Source organism: Geotrypetes seraphini, chromosome 5 (assembly GCF_902459505.1).
Source record: "Geotrypetes seraphini chromosome 5, aGeoSer1.1, whole genome shotgun sequence".
NCBI classification, from domain to species: Eukaryota; Metazoa; Chordata; class Amphibia; order Gymnophiona; family Dermophiidae; genus Geotrypetes; species Geotrypetes seraphini.
This window is the reverse complement of record NC_047088.1, coordinates 14,000,449-14,017,913: the sequence shown is the minus strand read 5'-3', so window position 1 is coordinate 14,017,913 and position 17,465 is coordinate 14,000,449. Positions and strand designations below refer to the sequence as shown.

The 17,465-nt window shown below is 41.3% G+C and overlaps 1 protein-coding gene across 3 annotated transcripts in view; it reads right to left on the bottom strand.

Annotated features, from left to right (window-relative positions):
- The window catches only part of CHIC1 (cysteine rich hydrophobic domain 1), a 78,643-nt gene that overhangs the window by 20,768 nt on the left and 40,410 nt on the right, over positions 1–17,465 (bottom strand). For 2 of the 3 annotated variants that reach the window (XM_033945614.1, XM_033945615.1), the window contains one exon: positions 9,298–12,163. The exons of the other annotated variant lie outside the window; for it this stretch is intronic. Coding sequence is in view for 1 of the 2 variants with exons in the window: in XM_033945615.1 (XP_033801506.1) it covers positions 12,113–12,163 (51 nt within the window). In the remaining variant the exon portion in view is untranslated. Of the gene's footprint in view, positions 1–9,297; positions 12,164–17,465 lie in introns of those variants that run through there. 3 annotated transcript variants of the gene reach the window in all.

The window sequence follows — 17,465 nt, the reverse complement described above, 5'->3', positions numbered from 1 at the left end:
TACATTTGCATGTTGAGGTTAGTCAAATTTGTCTGGAAGTGTTTTAGAAATACATCAAGGCAGAAGTGGGGTCAGAGGTTTGATTGACTTCCTAAACATTTGATAAGAGAGTGCATTTATTCCATTTGCCTGCTTGGAATGATAATGTTCTGTCAAGGAATCTCTTGTAGATACATCCCTTCAAGGATGGAAAAGCGAACAAGTAGGCACTACGTGAGAAGTTGTGCCTGGAAATTCAAAATGATGGGATAGATAGATTGGGGAGAGTGTAGAAAGTTTCAGCCTCAGATAACTAGAGCTGGGATTGTGATGTCATAATACCTCATTCCACCAATGCCTAAGAGCCAACCTCATCAGTGATGTCACAATGGCCTGATTATCCTATACTTGGCTCACTTTTACTATGATTTCTAGAGTGGCGCAGTGGTTAAGGAACCCACAATGGAAGATGCTGGATCTGGTGCTCAAGAATGGAGCAAGATTTTATACTAGGTATACGTGACCTGTCTTGGGGGCTCTATCAGAAGCAGGATACTGTATATGGATCTTTGATCTGAGCCAGTATGGCTGTTCTTATGTACAAGGTTAAAAGATAAGTGAGAAGCATGGAGTGTAGTTATCAATGTAGACTATAATTAAAATGAGACCTGGTGTTAACAGTAAAATAACCCACCTTAACGGTAAGAACCCTCAGTAATTCACTTCCCTTCTTCCTGTACAGTTAAAGCTCTTTGGAGAAGGAAAACTACCCTGTGAAGCCTTAGGACAATGCTATCTATGTGCATAGCTTGCTCGTTATATAAATGTAAATGCTGAAAGTTGTATTTGAAACTGAAGTCATTTGCACATGTAAAGGACACAGGCAATTATGACTTTTTAAAATCATTTATTTAAACTTTGCGATTCTGCAATTTGGAGGGTTTTTTATTTGGCCAACAAACAAGTAAAAAAACAAAAAAACACACACCCTTCACCAAGAGGGTGTCAGAGGTACATATCATCCTACATTTGGCACAATCATGCTGACCGAATCTTTTCATTTCGTGATCTCTAGATTTGAAACAACTCTTGCTATGACAAAGCAATATCACAGTTTTCTTGGTTTAGCTTAAGATGGTAATTTACCAGATGCCACCAAGGGTCATAGGAAGCCTTCAGAAAGTATTTAGCCAAAGCCGAAGCATATAGAGCACTTCACCATTACCAAACGTGCTCACGTGTACTTCACCATTAGGATTTTGCTAGTACGTATGGTAATCGAAGGAAACCTGTGCTGTTTAAAAATATATCTTACTTGATCTATATGTTCAATAAGACATTACAACATTCTAATGTTTAAAAAATGAACTATTTTGAAGTGAGACAACAGCGATCTAAATTGGTGAAAAGTGCATCATGTTAAAGCAGATTATTGCCGCTGCATTATATTAAGCGCTCCTTTTACGAAGCCGCGTTAGCGGTTTTAATGCATGCAGCTTTTTAGCACGCGCTAAACCTGCGCTACGCAGCCAGAACTAATGCCAGCTCAATGCTGGTGTTAGTGTTTAGCGCGGCCGGCAGTTTAGCATGCGCTATTACGTGCGTTAAACCGCTAACGTCAAATGTCAAATTTTGTTTAAAATCAGATTTTCAAAACACTTTTCTAAATGGTTTTAATCCCTGGCCTCATAAAACAGATTAACTTAAATCCTCTCATTACTAATGTAATTTGGCAGCATTTTAAAGATAATAAAAAACAAAACTCCAAAATTTCAGAAACACATTCCAATTTAAGATGACCATAAGATACAATAAACAGACCCAAATACCTAATTTTCATATATTGTATTAGATAGGGCAGCATGTCTATAAAGGCCTTTACCAAACCTTGCTGCTAAACATTGGTTTAAATACTGTATCCTCCAGATCAACAGCCCATAAAAATGACCTTGCTAGAAAATCCTTGAGAAACAGGAAGGTACATGATTTACATTCAGGCCCATTCTGTAAGTGCTCACAGAAAACTACTGAAAATTGTACAGATGGAGCATTAACATTTAGCCCCTTAAGGCCATTTAAAAAGTGCTTCATTATACATTTATACCAAAGGCTGAATGGAATTGTCCAGATCAGAATGATGTGCACTAATGAAAGTGTCCTCCAATGCGTCTGATAATATAGGAATCTTTATTCATCCAATGACTCGACATGCACATGTTTCGGCCAGCAGGCCTTCCTCAGGAGTCTTGAGCGCCACCAGTGTGAATATGTAGAATATGTTCCCACTCTGATAGGTCTTACCAGACTTCGAACCAAAAAGAAAGTCAACTAAAACCTGATGTTATATTCGCTTTTTGAAAAGTGTTAGTTGACTTTCTTTTTGGTTCGAAGTCTGGTAAGACCTATCAGAGTGGGAACATATTCTACATATTCACATTGGAAGGCCTGTTGGCCGAAACACGTACATGTTGAGTCATTGGATGTATTTTTATGTCATTGGATGAATAAAGATTCCTATATTATCAGACGCATTGGAGGACACTTTCATTAGTGCACATCATTCTGATCTGGACAATTCCACTCAGCCTTTGAGTTTGTGGTTTTGGTTTTTTCCCCTGTTTTTGCCTCATTATACATTTTAACCATTTTCTAGAAAAAGCTACAAAATAATGATTTTCAGGAATATCTGAATATGTTCACACAGTATATGCTACATGATTTGGTAAACTTTAACTTCTGTTTAACTCTTATGATGCATTACTATTCATTCTTTTTTCATTAATTTGTCCCCAATAAATGACATTCATTGCTGATAGAGATCCTATATTACTTTCTGAAAAATGTTTAGAATAGGAGGCACTTTTAGTGAGAAAAAAAATTAGCACTGAGGGTTTGTCTGTATTACAGATAAACCAGGGTCTGAGATGTCTAAGCATATTCTTTATGGAAGCCAAGGACCAAAGTATATTTTGCATGTCAAAAACACTCAGTTGCTTTAAGAGAAGGATGACGGATAAAGAAGGGTAAATGATTAAGGGGAATGAATTAAATAGGGGGAAGCATAAGAGAACATGTGAAAAGATGAGGGAGCAAAAAGTGACAGGTGTATGGGGTGGGTCAGAGGAAGGACAATGGGGGAAGCAAGAGCAATCAAACTTATCTATAAGGTTGGGAAATATGATCACGTTACTCCTCTTCTGCGAGAAGCTCACTGGCTGCCCATCACCTATAAAACTTTAATACTGGTCTTTAAAATCAAACTTTCGCGTCTCCCATCTTTTCTTGATAAACTCATCATCCCCTTTTGCCCTCCTTGGACCCTTAGATCGGCTGATCAGAATTTACTGACCATACCTTCCATCAACAAACTCTACTACACTAGAAAAACTAACTTTTCCGTTGTAGCTCCGACTTTATGGAACGCCATGCCACCTCAACTCCGCCTCGAAAATTCACTTGACAAATTCAAGACTAAACTAAAAACGTTCTTATTCCAAGACGCAAACCATAGCGTCTAAATATTTCCTTTCCAACAGTCTGCAAAATAAACACGAACCGCTTTTAAGAGCGATCCCCATTCCTGGTGTTTTATCCTCCCCCCTCTTCCCTTTAATTAATTTGTTTTTAATGATGTAATTATTAACTTTCCCCACCCCTTTCCCCTCCAGCTCATGTTCTTATTTGTAATTTGTCTATTTAATGTTCACATCACCCCCCCCCCCCAACTACAAAAATTTATTTTAACCTTTTATTTTTCGCATTCTAAACTGGCCAGGTGCACGTTGATGGTCGGTATATTAAAATTAATTAAATTTAAACTTGAGGATATTGGAGGATGGTGGGTATGGGAGCAGGGCAAAATTAAAAGGGATGTGTTTTGGGAGGGTGAGAGTGAATTGCCCAGTCTCTTGACCCAAGTCCCATTTTCATGAGCGCTCTCCTCCATTTTTCTTCCTGAGATGCCTTCTCTTCCTATCTTCCCAAGCCTATTTTCTGTGCGCCAAATCACAAGCCCCCTTGCCCCCTCTCAAAGGGCCAAATAAGCAGGAACATAAAAATGCTAGAAAAGTGACTTCATCAACAAAAATAAAGAAATAAGCAGAGCAGATCAGAAAGGCTCTTTCCAGCTCACGTGCAGCAGGAAAAACTGAAGGGCACAGCAGAACGGATTCAAAAGTTGGAGTGGATTCCTTCTGCACAGCTTGCGAGCATTGGGATATTACGTGTCCATCCAGAATGACATACCTATTGCACTAGAAAATGACTTTTTTTAAAATAAAAATACACAAACATACAAAAATCATAAAAATAGACCACATAACTGCTGAAGAAAACAAGGGCTGTGTTCATAGCTAAGAATGTTTCTCTATGCAACCCTTGTCTGCAAGAACTGTAAACACTTATGGCAGAGGTGTCAAAGTCTCTCCTCGAGGGCCGTAATCCAATCGGGTTTTCAGGATTTCCCCAATGAATATGCATGAGATCTATTAGCATATAATGAAAGCCGTGCATGCAAATAGATCTCATGCATATTTATTGGGGAAATCCTGAAAACCCGGCTGGATTGTGGCCCTCGAGGAGGGACTTTGACACCCCTGACTTATGGCAACCAAAGTTGAAAAAGGAGATATTCGTAAACAAAACAAGAGCAGCTTATCAAAAACAAGCAAACCACAGCATTTCTTGCTTTAATTTAACCTTTGCTGCTGCTATTAACAGCCTGCAAACAGGATTCCCATTAAACAGGTCTGATCATATGGCTGTGGCTTTCTCACTCTGTATCAGCTGATGCAGTGAAATCCTGAGACAAAACTATACAGATAACTCATTTGAACAATTCAAGGTGTGAGGTCTTTTGAAAAATTAAGAAGTTCTTTATTTTTTTAATTAACTGTAAACAGACAAAGAAAAAACTTGTTAAGAACTCAGTAACATTTTGACATGACAGACAAATTTGTCTTGCTAGTTACAAATTATGTTAAATTTTCTTAAAAAAGGAAGCAGGATTAGAAGACATTTGTGAAATTAGGGTCAAAATATATACACTGAGTACTAGAAGAGTTTTACCTCCTCTTATTGCTTAAAATGCCAGTGTTAAAATGTAACAAAACCCGCAATCACAATTCCTACTAAATGTACATACAGCAACTTATATACACTTGTTATGACAACAGAATTTAGCAACAGAAGAATAAACCTTGAACTATTTACTGACCAAAACAAATTCTTATATAGACCATTCTATAGGCATTTCACTCTCTCTCCCTCCCTCCTAAAAAAAAAAATGTCCCTATTTGAGGGAAAAACACACACCAAGACAACCTTTATTATACAAATTCTACTGTTGTCTTCATATCAGGCTGAAAAATTCCACGGGCTCAGAGATCATCAGATAAAATTAAAAGTTTATAACCAAACAGGCAAAAGTAACAACTTTTTCTAGCATTAGATGGCAAAACTTACTAGATAAAGTTACTTTTGTTAACCAGCGTCCAAACTGAATAGTACCCCAGCTCAGTTATGCAACCAAAGGTTGCCTATACAGTCATGTGAAAAAATTAGGTCACCCCATGAAATATTCAGTTTTTTCTTAAGAAATGTTCACATATCGATGTCAAATCTTTTTTTTATTTATCTCTGGAAAAGAAAGTGATGTCATTGCAGGTAAACAACACAATTTTCCTTGATTTAATCATGAAACAAGATATCCACAAAAATGTGTATTCTAACTGAGGAATCAATTAGGACACCCCTCACATTTCCTCCCACTTAAGTGGCTCATATCACACACAGATGTATCACATCAGGTGCACATGATTAGAACATTTTTACTCAGCATTTTGAAGGTTTGCCCTACTTAAACCTTATACATTTAGTTTGGTGTGCTCATGACTGCTGTGAAAGTAAACACCATGGTGAGATCAAAAGAGCTGTCTAAGGCCTTCAGAAAGAAGACTGTAGCAGCTTATAAATCTGGTAAGGGATTTAAAAAGATCTCAAAAGAATTTGACATTAGCCATTCCACAGTCCAGAAAATAGTGTACAAGTGGAGGACTTTCCAAATCCAAGCAAGCTGACCCCCAGAGCAGACCACAAGATGCTAAAAGAAGTCTCCAAAAACCCTAAAATGTCATCACAAGACCTACAGCAGGCTCTTGGTACTGTTGATGTGAAAGTGCATGCCTCTACAATCAGAAAGAGACTGCACAAATTTAACTTGCATAGGAGGTGTGCAAGGAGGAAACCTTTGCTCTCTAAGAGAAACATCAAGGTCAGACTGAAGTTTGCCAGAAAGAACGTAGATAAACACCAGGACTTTTGGAATAGTGTTCTATGGACAGATGAGTCTAAAATTAAATTATTTGGACACCAGAAAAGAGGACATGTTTGGCGTACACCAAATACAGCATTCCAGGAAAAGAACCTCATATCAACTGTGAAGTATGGAGGTGAAAGTGTCATGGTTTGGGGATGCTTTGCTGCAGCAGGACCTGGCCAGCTCACCATCACAGAATCCACCATGAATTTTACCGTGTATCAGAGGGTGCTTGAGGAACATGTGAGACCATCTGTAAGAAAATTAAAGCTGAAGCGGAACTGGACCCAGCAACACAACAATGATTCCAAACATACCAATAAATTCACCAAGGATTGGCTGAAAACTAAGAAATGGAGAGTCCTGGAGTGGCCGAGTCAAACCCTAATCTTAATCCCATTGAGATGCTGTGGGGTGGTTTGAAATGGGCTGTACATGCAAGAAACCCCTCCAACATCTCACAGCTGAAAGAATTCTGCATTGAGGAGTGGGCCAAACTTTCCTCAGACCAATGTCAGAGACTGGTAGATGGCTACAAGAAGTGTCTCGCTGCAGTTATTTCAGCCAAAGGGGGTAACACTAGCTATTAGGGTTTAGGGTGTCCTAATTTATTCACGTTAGAATACACATTTTTGTTTCGTGAGTAAATCCAGGAAAATTTTTGTTGTTTACCTGCAATGACATCACTTTCTTTTCCAGAGATTTAAAAAAAAAAAAATTGACCGATTTGTGAACATTTATTAAGAACTGAATATTTAATAGGCTGTCCTAATTTTTTTACATGACTGTATCTCTAAGAAGGTATCAAGCGAGAAGCAAGGACTAGTGCCGCTAATTTATCAGGGCTTCCCAAATCTGTCGGGTTTCCAGGATATTCACATTAAATACACAGGATAAAGAGATTATGTACTTACCCTGGTAAGCTCTTTTCCAATAGATAGGTGAGACATTGTAGACAGCTGGGTTATTTCCCCATACCCGCATGCTGCAGAAGGAATCCACTATGGGTTTTTCATTTTGCCTCTGGGGTACTTCACTGTGCAGTTTAGCACCCTCTACAGTTAGTACCCAACACCGAGGAGCACCCAATATACGTGAAGTAGAGGCTATAACAAATAGTTTGTTTATATATTTATTTGATCCATTTTCTATATAGTTCTCCCTAGGGAGCTCAGAACAGTTTACATGAATTTATTCAGGTAAAGCATATTCTGCTCAAAAAAAACTAAATAGTACCAACACAGGCTTCAAAGGAGCTCAGAAACTACTCCCCAATAAATGGAACATATATACAAAGTCTTCCGAGCCTTCAAGGGCTGACAGGCATCCAAGAATTAGTTTGGAGAAGCATTAACATGCTGAAAACTGCAAGCAGGAAGGATAGGGTGGGGAGTCTAGAATGTCTCACCTATCTACTGGAAAAGAGCTTACCAGGGTAAGTACATAATCTCTTTTTGCAGTGCAATAGGACAGCCGGCATGTACAAAAGCAGTCTCCCAAATAGTTAGGGTGGGCTTGCTGTGCTGGCCCTTAGGACCGAGGACACAAAAGCAGAGTCCTGTCTTGCAGCTACATCCACTTTGTAGAACTTAGCAAAAGTGTGAAGAGATGACCACGTTGCCGCCCTGCAAATCACCTAGCTTTGGCCCATACTCCTAGTACAGTACACCTTGACGGAAATGGGGGACTGTTTCCCAGAAAGAATGTAGGCTGACAAAATGGCCTTACAGATCCATCTGGAAATCGAGGCCTCCCCCCATCCCCCCAGCTGAACTAAGTGAGTCAGCACACACAAAAAAGATCAGAGACATGAAACATGCTGGTAACCTCCAAACGATGCAAAAGAACTCTGCACACATCCAGTTTCCGCAACAGGACATGAAGAGCCCCCTTCAGAAAGTCAGCGACATCAAAATGAGATGTCCATAAGGACTGACACTCCTGTGACCTAAAAACAAGAGAGGGAGCCCGGGCATCTAGATCCAAAGGTAAATCACAGTAAGGCCTTTATCCAAACCAGCCTGAAAAAAAGACGAGAGAGTGAGATCAGAGCTGAATACTGATCCACCTGGTGTTGGGTGCATCAATGTTGGAAGGCCTTCCATGCCTTAGTGTAAGCTGACACCGAGGATAACAGATTTGAGGACTATCAACAACCAGAAACATTCAAAACCCCACTTTCCAAACTTCCCCGATGTCTCTCACAGGCTGACAGGATCCATGCTGCAAACCTGCTTTCAGCTCTCTCACAGTAGCTATAAGAGAATTTCACTGCCATAATGCTGGGAATTGGTCCTTAAAGTTAATCTTGATCTGCCAGTCAAGACTCCTCTGACTATACCTCCACCACTGTGGACCAATGGATGCACACCAGGATAGGCGGAGGCGCGAAGACGTAGCCGGCCCATTGTGAGACACCGCCAAGCCTCCTAAGGGTACCTAACAGCCTGTGCTTGACCTCCGCTTAAAAGTAGGTGAATCACTTCAGGGACGGTCCCAAGTTCCAGATAAAACTATGCAAGCTGGTCAACAGGTACCCAAAGGGATCGGCCTGTCAGCTACAAACCGAAGTCTGTGAATTCTCAAGCAGGCAGAACTTCAAATTCACAGTACGCATGAAATTACTCGGAAAGGGGACAAAATTACATCAAATTTAAAATAATAAAATAGGGAGAGCAGAACACAAACACAACTGCAGTCATGCGTGCAGAAGGAAAAAACTGTAGAGGGCGCTAAACTGCACAGTGAAGTACACCAGAGGCAAAGTGAAAAATCCATTAATGGATTTCTTCTGCAGCATGCGGGTATGGGGAAATAACCTAGAATGTCTAAAATGTCTCGCCTAATTGCACTGGAAATATATTTGTATATGTCGAGTCATTGTGCATACCCAGAAAACTGGACTGGTTGATGGGTTCCTAGGCATGTTTGGGGAGCTGTGCTCTAGACAAATAAGCATATGGGACATGTGACTAGCATGGCTATGTTTCCTGGTTTGTCAGGGTCAGATTCTGTCACTTATGAAAAGCTCCCCTTGCATACTACCCATACCTCTGCAAATGCTTAGCTTTCAATCTTAGAATCTTACAATTCTAGTACAAGTCCAATTCTAAATAAATGGTGTTTCTGCTTTGTTTTATCATTAATATTCTTTGGGATTCAGACAGATTTACCTAGTTCATAACGGGAGGCAATGCACATAATTTGCACTGCATTTCTGATTGGCTAATATTCTTCAAAACGTTGACTACATACAAAACCCCACACACAAGACAGAATAAAAAGGGCAAATTAAATATCAAATATATATGTAAAGGATAAATGTATGGTTCACCTGAAACTGCATTTTTTGGGAGGGAGAAGTAATTTGCTTTACACCCTTGTTCACCCTTCTATGTAGTATTTCATTTTAACAAGAGAGGCATTATCTTTTCAATTCATAATACAGTTGTTACCTCTGATTTACGTTAGCCTGGTATGAACCCTTCTTTAAATAACACTGGGTAAAAAAAAATGCCACTGTGCCTTGGTCTTTATGAAAAATTTGTACTCGCATTAGGGGGCCTATGTATGAAAGATTTCTTCTCCATTCCAAATCTGCAGGAAAAATGTTTACTTAGTACATGATAGCAGCAGTGGCTTAAGAGACCTTCCACACACTCTAGATCTAAATTTTAAAACTGAAAGATGAATTTCTGGGGAGAGAGAGGAGTATCGGGTACAAACTTAAAAGTACTGGAACAGCAGTCATTAGGGGGTATTTACTATAATGAATACAGGACCAAGATGAAAAGATCAGACTAAAACGACTACCACCTAACATTAATCTGGATAACTAAACTCAGGAGTAGGTCTGTTCTAGTAATTTTTTCCTTAGTTCCAGTCCCCGTTTCTTGTACCAAGTTTCTCTATTTTCCCCCCACAAAATGGTTTTTATAGAGTCTTAGCAGCAGTACATCTTTAGAGCCTGAGAAGCTGCTGTCAATATGACATATATTCCTTTAGATGTGGCTGTATAAAAGCATAATCCTGAGGTCACAAGAGACATATGGATGGTCAAACAGGCTCCCTCAGGGAAGCAGATGGTGCCATCTCAAATGGCTCCACATGATTAAACACTGCATTGACTGGAGCTCTTAAAATCCTAGTTTCTTTGTAGAGGATCTGAGCTTTCTGCTTGCCCAAGAGAGGAATTATTTTATTTTTTTTATTCTATAGTAACAGTGATCCGCTAACCCTCTTAAAACAAAAACATTTTTATAGTTCAATTAAAAAAAACGAATTGAAACACAATAGGGCTGCTTTTTACCCCAAATGGATTTTCAGACTACCCCCCCTCCAACATACATGTAAAGGCTAGGCTGAATGCTACAGTTATTCAGACACCCCTAACAATTTTTCCTTTAGCTCAGGATGGAAGGACCAGACCAGACTACTCTGCCACCATCTGAGCTGTGGCTGCTGCTGGCATTTGAACTTGCTGCATCTACAAAAACACAGTGACTTACTAAACCACCTTTTTCTATGTCACCTAGGGCTCCTTTACTAAGGTGCGCTAGCGTTTTTACGTTTCTAGAACAACGCTAAGGTCTAGCGCACGCTATTCTGCACCTTAGTAAAAGGAGCCCTGAAAACTATCAGTCCGTTGGGAACTTACTTACTAATACACAGCTTTCCAAATGAACCTTCTGCTCTTTTCCAGTATGTCCTCCTATTTTAATTAACTACATATGAAAAAAAAATGGCTAATACACTTGTGCTATTTTATTTGTTGTAGATAATTATTCATGGGCAACTTTACTGCAAACTACAGTAATATTTTGACTTCACTATAGGTCATTTCACTATTTTAACAATATATTCATGTAACCTGTTTTTTCCTTTTGGCAACAGATTAAAGTTTTCTAAAACGTGGCTTCTATTTCCTAACAGTATACAGAATTTCATCCGTTGCACACCGGTGTAGTAGTTTTCCAAAATAGAAACCAAAATAAAAATAAAAAATGAACGACATCTAGAGATTCTGAAGAGAAATGGTAACAAAATTATTGTACACAGCTTATTTAAAAACAAATAGAAAAGTAATGCAATAAATGTTCTATTTGCCACAAAATGCAGCTCAGCCCTCCATGTAGAATATGTACAAACTCATTATGGCTTTACTGGAGAATGGCACATAACAGATCCTCCTAACGTCATTTGAAAACCAACTATTGGGAAGCGTTGGCAGTACATTAAAGAGCTATATTACATGCTGTAAACACTGGCAATCATGCTTTACATTACAGAGGCAATATTTACAAATTCTTTGCAGGTAAAATCTGTATATAATCTAATATACACAATGCTCTTTTTTTCTCTTTTTGCAAAGTGCAGGGTCAAAGTAGTGTTGCCTGTTGCAAGTGCTTTGCCATCAAGTTCATTTCTAGACAAAAGCAGCGTGCTTTACATGTTTCCATATAGAAGCGGCGTGGTTTCCATTCTAGGATGGGAAGAAGGGGCCTGCAGGTAAGGCAGAAAGCTCAAAATGAGTGTTAAGCAGCACTGATATAATATCCTTAGTGGCAAGTAGGTTATTTCTTCTTTGTCCAAATTCAGAGTGCAAACATATCTCAATGAACATAAAAAAATAAAATGTGCAAATTGTAGTCTTATACAAATAACAAAATAAAATGTAGCCAGGAGGGTATTCTACTATTCTAGAAAGAATACTTCTTGTAAAATTCAGCAATGAAGACTGTCTTCTCTCCAAAGTCATCTACAAGGCACTAAGAGCAGGAATGACGGGAAACATGAAAAAGGATTGAATATGTGTCCTCAGTCGGGTCGAAATATAGGATATTTTGGTAAGAATTCTATTAGTATCACCTATGGAGGAAAGAATAGACATTTCAGTTGAGACACCACAGCCAGGCTGTCTTGTACTACCAATAGGCTTACAGAAAGCTTAGATTTGTTAGAAAGGGCTGAAGGATGAATTATGAAGTAAGCAGGAGTATTCAACTAAATTGCTTATCCTGTGCTTCTAATTCCTCTAGTGTTCCTGAATGCAGTGAACAGTAGTTAGTAGGTAACAATGGGGGCTATAGGCAAGGCTATAATGAAAGATTAGGTTCTTACCTTTGTTAATCTTTTTTCTTGTAAATCTACGCTCTATTCCTGGACAAGTGGGCTATGCATGCCAAGTCACAAGACTGCTTGTAAGAAGACTCATTTACATAATTTTACAGACTCTCTCTTCTTACCTTAGGACTGCCCTCAAGTTTCCAGTTCGTGCCACACCTGTAGAGGACATAAGACAAAACTCCCCAACAAATAAGTCTAATCTGCTCATAACATGAATTATTATATAACAATCATAAATCATGGAAACAGGTTAATAAACAGTATAAAACTGAAATAAACTGTGCTATAAGGAGACACAGTCTGCACTAAGAGAGGGGGAGGGGCACTACAACTAGGGACCCCCAAGGCAAAGTGCATAACATATTTGGATGGTACTCACAGAAAGGCTGGTCAAGAAACCATGTCCAGCTTACTAATACTTATTAAGGTAGATAAATCGGCAAATCAGCAACTTCAAGGGCAGGTTCCAAGAATAGAGCATGGATTTACAAAAAAGAAGATTAGCAAAGGTAAGAACCTAATCTTTCATTCTTATACAATCCTGTTCTATTCCTGGAGAAGTGGGGTTGAACCTACTGCCAAAACAGAGGAACCAAAAGCAGCATCCTGCTTGGCTGCCACATCGATCTTGTAAAACTTGGTAAAAGTATGAAAAACAGCACCAGGTAGCAGCCCTGCAAATCTCCTCCAAAGAGATTGTCGACAGCTCTGCCCAAGAAAAGGAAACACCTCTAGCAGAATGAGTCATCACAGAAATAGGGAGCTTCTTTCCGGCTGCGATATAAGCAGATGAAATAGCCATACGGATCCATCTCGAAAAAGTGGCTTTCGAAGCTGGCCTACCCTTATGGACAGGGTCAACCAATACGAACAGGTGGTCGGAAACCTAAAACTCGTTTGTGACCTACAAGTATCGCAACAAAAGCCAGCGCACATCCAGTGACCGTAATACCTGGTCCTGTTCTCTCGAACAGGAGGGAACAAAGGTAGGAAGTTGAACCTCATGGTTGATGTGGTAGCTATAGATCACCTTCAGGAGAAAGGAAAGAACATTGCGCAGAAACACGCTGGAATCCTTAATCCTAAGAAAAGGATCCCGGCAGGATAAAGCCTGAAGCTTGGAATCCCTGTGGGCAGAAATAATGGTCACCAGGAAGATTATCTTGACAGAGAAAGCCATTAAGGATGCCTGCTCTAAAGGATGATAGGGCGGACAAGCCAGAGATCGTCCCACAAGATTGAGATTCCAAGTTAGACAGGGTAGCCTTAGAGGGGGCCAAAGTCTCAGAGCATTCTCAGAAACCAGACAACATCCGGGTGAGCGGCCAAAGAGCTTCTCAGAGGTTTAGGGCCCAAACAAGAGGCCAGCAATCTGAACCCTCAGGGAGCCAGCCAGCTCCTTTTCCAGTCTGTCCTGAAGGAACTCAAATATCAGAGGTACTGACGACACAGATGGATCCTCATGCTTCTGGATGTATGATTGATAACATCTCCAAGCTGTCACATAAACCGCCACAGCTGACTTCTTTTGCTGCAGGAGTGTAGCTATCACGCCCGAAGAACAGCTTCTGCGAACTAAGGCCACGTGCTCAATAGCCAGGCCATAAGATCAAAGCTGTCCAGATCCCTCAGAGCAATCAGGCCCAGTGTAAGGAGACGAGGATGACATGGAAATCTGAGTCCCTGGACCAGTTGTAGACAAACCAGGTCGGCATACCATGGACGCCTTGGCCAGTCAGGCGCCAAGAGGATCACGCGACTTCTGTGCGCCTTGATTCATCTCAACAGATGGCCTATTATGGGCCATGAAGGGAAGACAGATGACCCTCCAGTGGCCAGGACTGAATCAGCGCATCTAAGCCTTTGCTGCCTGGCTCACGACAACGGCTGAAGAACCCATCTGCCTTCTTGATGACCCCACTGTTCCATGAAGCAGCTAAACGTTTTTTGGGACAGGGACCATTCCCCGGGATCCAGGATCCGACAGCTGAGATAATCCGCCTGGACATTGTCCACTCTTGCCATGTGCACTGCTGAAAGTGCCACGGGGTTCTTTTCTGCCCATCAAAAGAGAAGCCAGACTTCCTTGCACAGAGGCATGCTCCTGGTGCCTCCCTGGCGATTGATGTAAGCCACTGCCATGGCATTGTCCGAGAAGACACGCACGGTCTGATTCCGGATAAGATGCTCAAAGTGGAGGAGAGCCAACCAAATCATCCAAAGCTCCAGACAATTGATCAACCACTCTCTCTCGGAGGGGGACCACCAGCCCTGAACCTGACTGACCAGGCAAAGAGCACACCAACCAAACAGACTGGCATCCATTGCCAGGATCACCCAATCGAAGATGTGGAGGGGAAGACCCCTGGACAAAGATGAAGGACATAACCACCAGGCTAGACTGTTCTGAGCCTCCGCCATCCATGCAACGGATCCTGCTGTGGGCTCCAACTAGAAATAAGCGCATCCTGCAACGGGCACAGATGGGCCCTGGCCCAAGGAACTACATCTGTAGTCACAGCCATGGACCCCAGAATCTGAAAGTACTATCAGTCTGTCAGAACCGGAGTCTTCAGAAAGACCCGTATTAAGTGACGAAGCTTCTCCTGGTATGAAATGGGTAGGAACACCTTGTTCTGTTTTGTGGCGAAGCAAACCCCTAGGTATTCCAAGTCCTGCATCAGCTCAAGGTGACTCTTTTGAGAGTTGATCTCCATTCTAGGCACTGAAGCAGCTGAAAAACCTGGTGATCAGGGCATGACCTGAAGTATCTTAACCTGAGGAATCCATATGAGCGGTTTTCTTGCAAAAACGAAGCTTGTAGAGGCAAAAAATAACTTTAAATTCAAATTAGGAAAATCCAAGATGGCTGCCTAGTGTAATTTTCAGAAAAAAACAGCCCAGGAAAAGCATGGTGGTTTTAGGAATGGGGTGGGGGTGTAGTGCTAACTTACAAGCTGCTCAAAACTCACTTTTAAAGACTCTCCAAAATTGATAAACAGGCCATCAGCCCTGTACTCACTGTGCAATGCTGCACTGAGAGTTGCAGTAAAGGAAGTTGAAACAATTGAGCCTCAATCTGAAAGTGCAGGCTGTCCAGAAGGTGTACTGTCATGCAGCCAACCCCCTGGAAATAGATCTTATCCTCAAAGTCTGCGATCTCCCACAGCCAGAGCTGTCCCTGCTGGGAACCTCTGCAGCAAGAAGATGCAAAGAATGTAAACTACTTACTTTTAAGAAAAAATAAACATGAGCAGAAAAGACTAGCTCCTACTGTCTCACTTGTAGGAAAGCAACTGGAAACATGAGGGCAGTCCTAAGGTAAGAGGGGAGGGTCTGAAAAATTATATAAATGAGGCTTCCTACAAGAAGTCTTGCGACATGGGATGCATAATCCACTTGTCCAGGAATAGAGCGTGATTGTACAAGAAGTTTCTTTATCAATTCTTGCTGGCCCAGCAGTCTTGCTGTTTCTCTATACTTCAAGCTCAACTGAAATCAAGGTGGGGGGTCTTTGAACCATAAGCCTTTCATTCACAATTACTTGGGGATTTTTTTCCCCTCACTTTTATACCCCCACGCTAAAGACAGTCTGCTCACTGCAGTGATGATCTTCAGCCACAGGCCATGCACCAAGGCTCATTCTGGAAGGCTGCACTCACGGCCACTAAATCCGTCATTCAGAATCATCCTCAAGCAATGGCTGACTCTCTCCTCCCAGGAAGTGGAACGCTAGACATGGGGATTGAACTGGGAATCTTCTGCACAGAACTTACCAATGAGGTATTGAACTGGCTGGCCATTCTTTATCATTTAAAAATAATTTGTTTTCTATCCTGTTCCCAAAGAACTTAGCGGGTTACAGGTTAAACATACATAATTTCAGTACAAGTTTTTATCCTAGCCTGACACATACAAGGGGTCTAATATTAATATACATAATATACAGTTTACCAGTTAGAGTTTTCTACAATTATCCTTACAGTGCAAGGTTTTCAGTACAAGTTTTATCCTAATTTGACACAGACAGTTTACATGTTAGATATGCCATAGTTAAAGTGCAAGATTTTACAATACAAGTTTGCCTTACGTGACACATACTAGGTTCTGGTACCAACATACATTTCTTTGTACTCCATCGGTCAAGGGCAGGGGTTTAGGTGAAGAGGTATGTTTTTATTGCTTTTCTAAAGCTGAGGAGTTCTTCAAGGGATCTGATCTGTGGGGGCATTCGATTCCAGTGGCTCAGTATGAAGTATGCAATATGTAGATGCTGGAATTAGCAACTCTTATCTTATAACATTCTTGCTCACATTTTTGCCTTACATAACCACTTGAGTCAGGGTCCTCCTGGTAAATATGTGCAAAATGACATTCTTACATAGTAAGAGACACTGGAATTAGAACACCTTAACTAAGAAAAATACAATTTTATATAAAATGAAACGTGATTTCAGATGGATAGCGAGAGGGGCCTTAGGCACCTGAGCCAATCAGGCCCTAGGATCCTGTGGGTTAGGCAGGGGAGGGGCTGGCCCACCTCATTTGGACAGAGGCGGGCCTGTGGCCAGATGGTGCGAGGACCTGTCCGGACAACTTGTAAGTAAGCCCGAGGGGGGGTTCCGGGGTCGGGGTTTAGTTGGGGGGGGGTCCGGTAGGAGGGGTTGGGCACCCCACCTGCCGGCGATCTTCAGGGGAGGGCCGTTGGGGGGTCTGGGGAGGGGGATTGGGGCATTTTGTTTGGGAGGATCGTTGAGAGGGGGTCCGGCAGGAGGAGTTGGGTACTCTCCTGCCGGCGATCTTCGGGGGAGGGTGGGTTCTGTCGGAAGGAGGGGTTGGGCACCCTCCTGCCGCAATTGTTAGGGGGGAGGAGGGGAGACTGGCAGCCGTAGCCACGGCCGCTATACTAATCGCAGCAGGGAGATCCCTTGCCGTGATTAAGTATAGCGGCCACGTCTAAACAAACCTGATTCTGTAACCGGCGTCTGCAATATGGACATCGGTTAAAGAATCGGGTTTACTTTGGGCGGGTTTTGTTCAGATT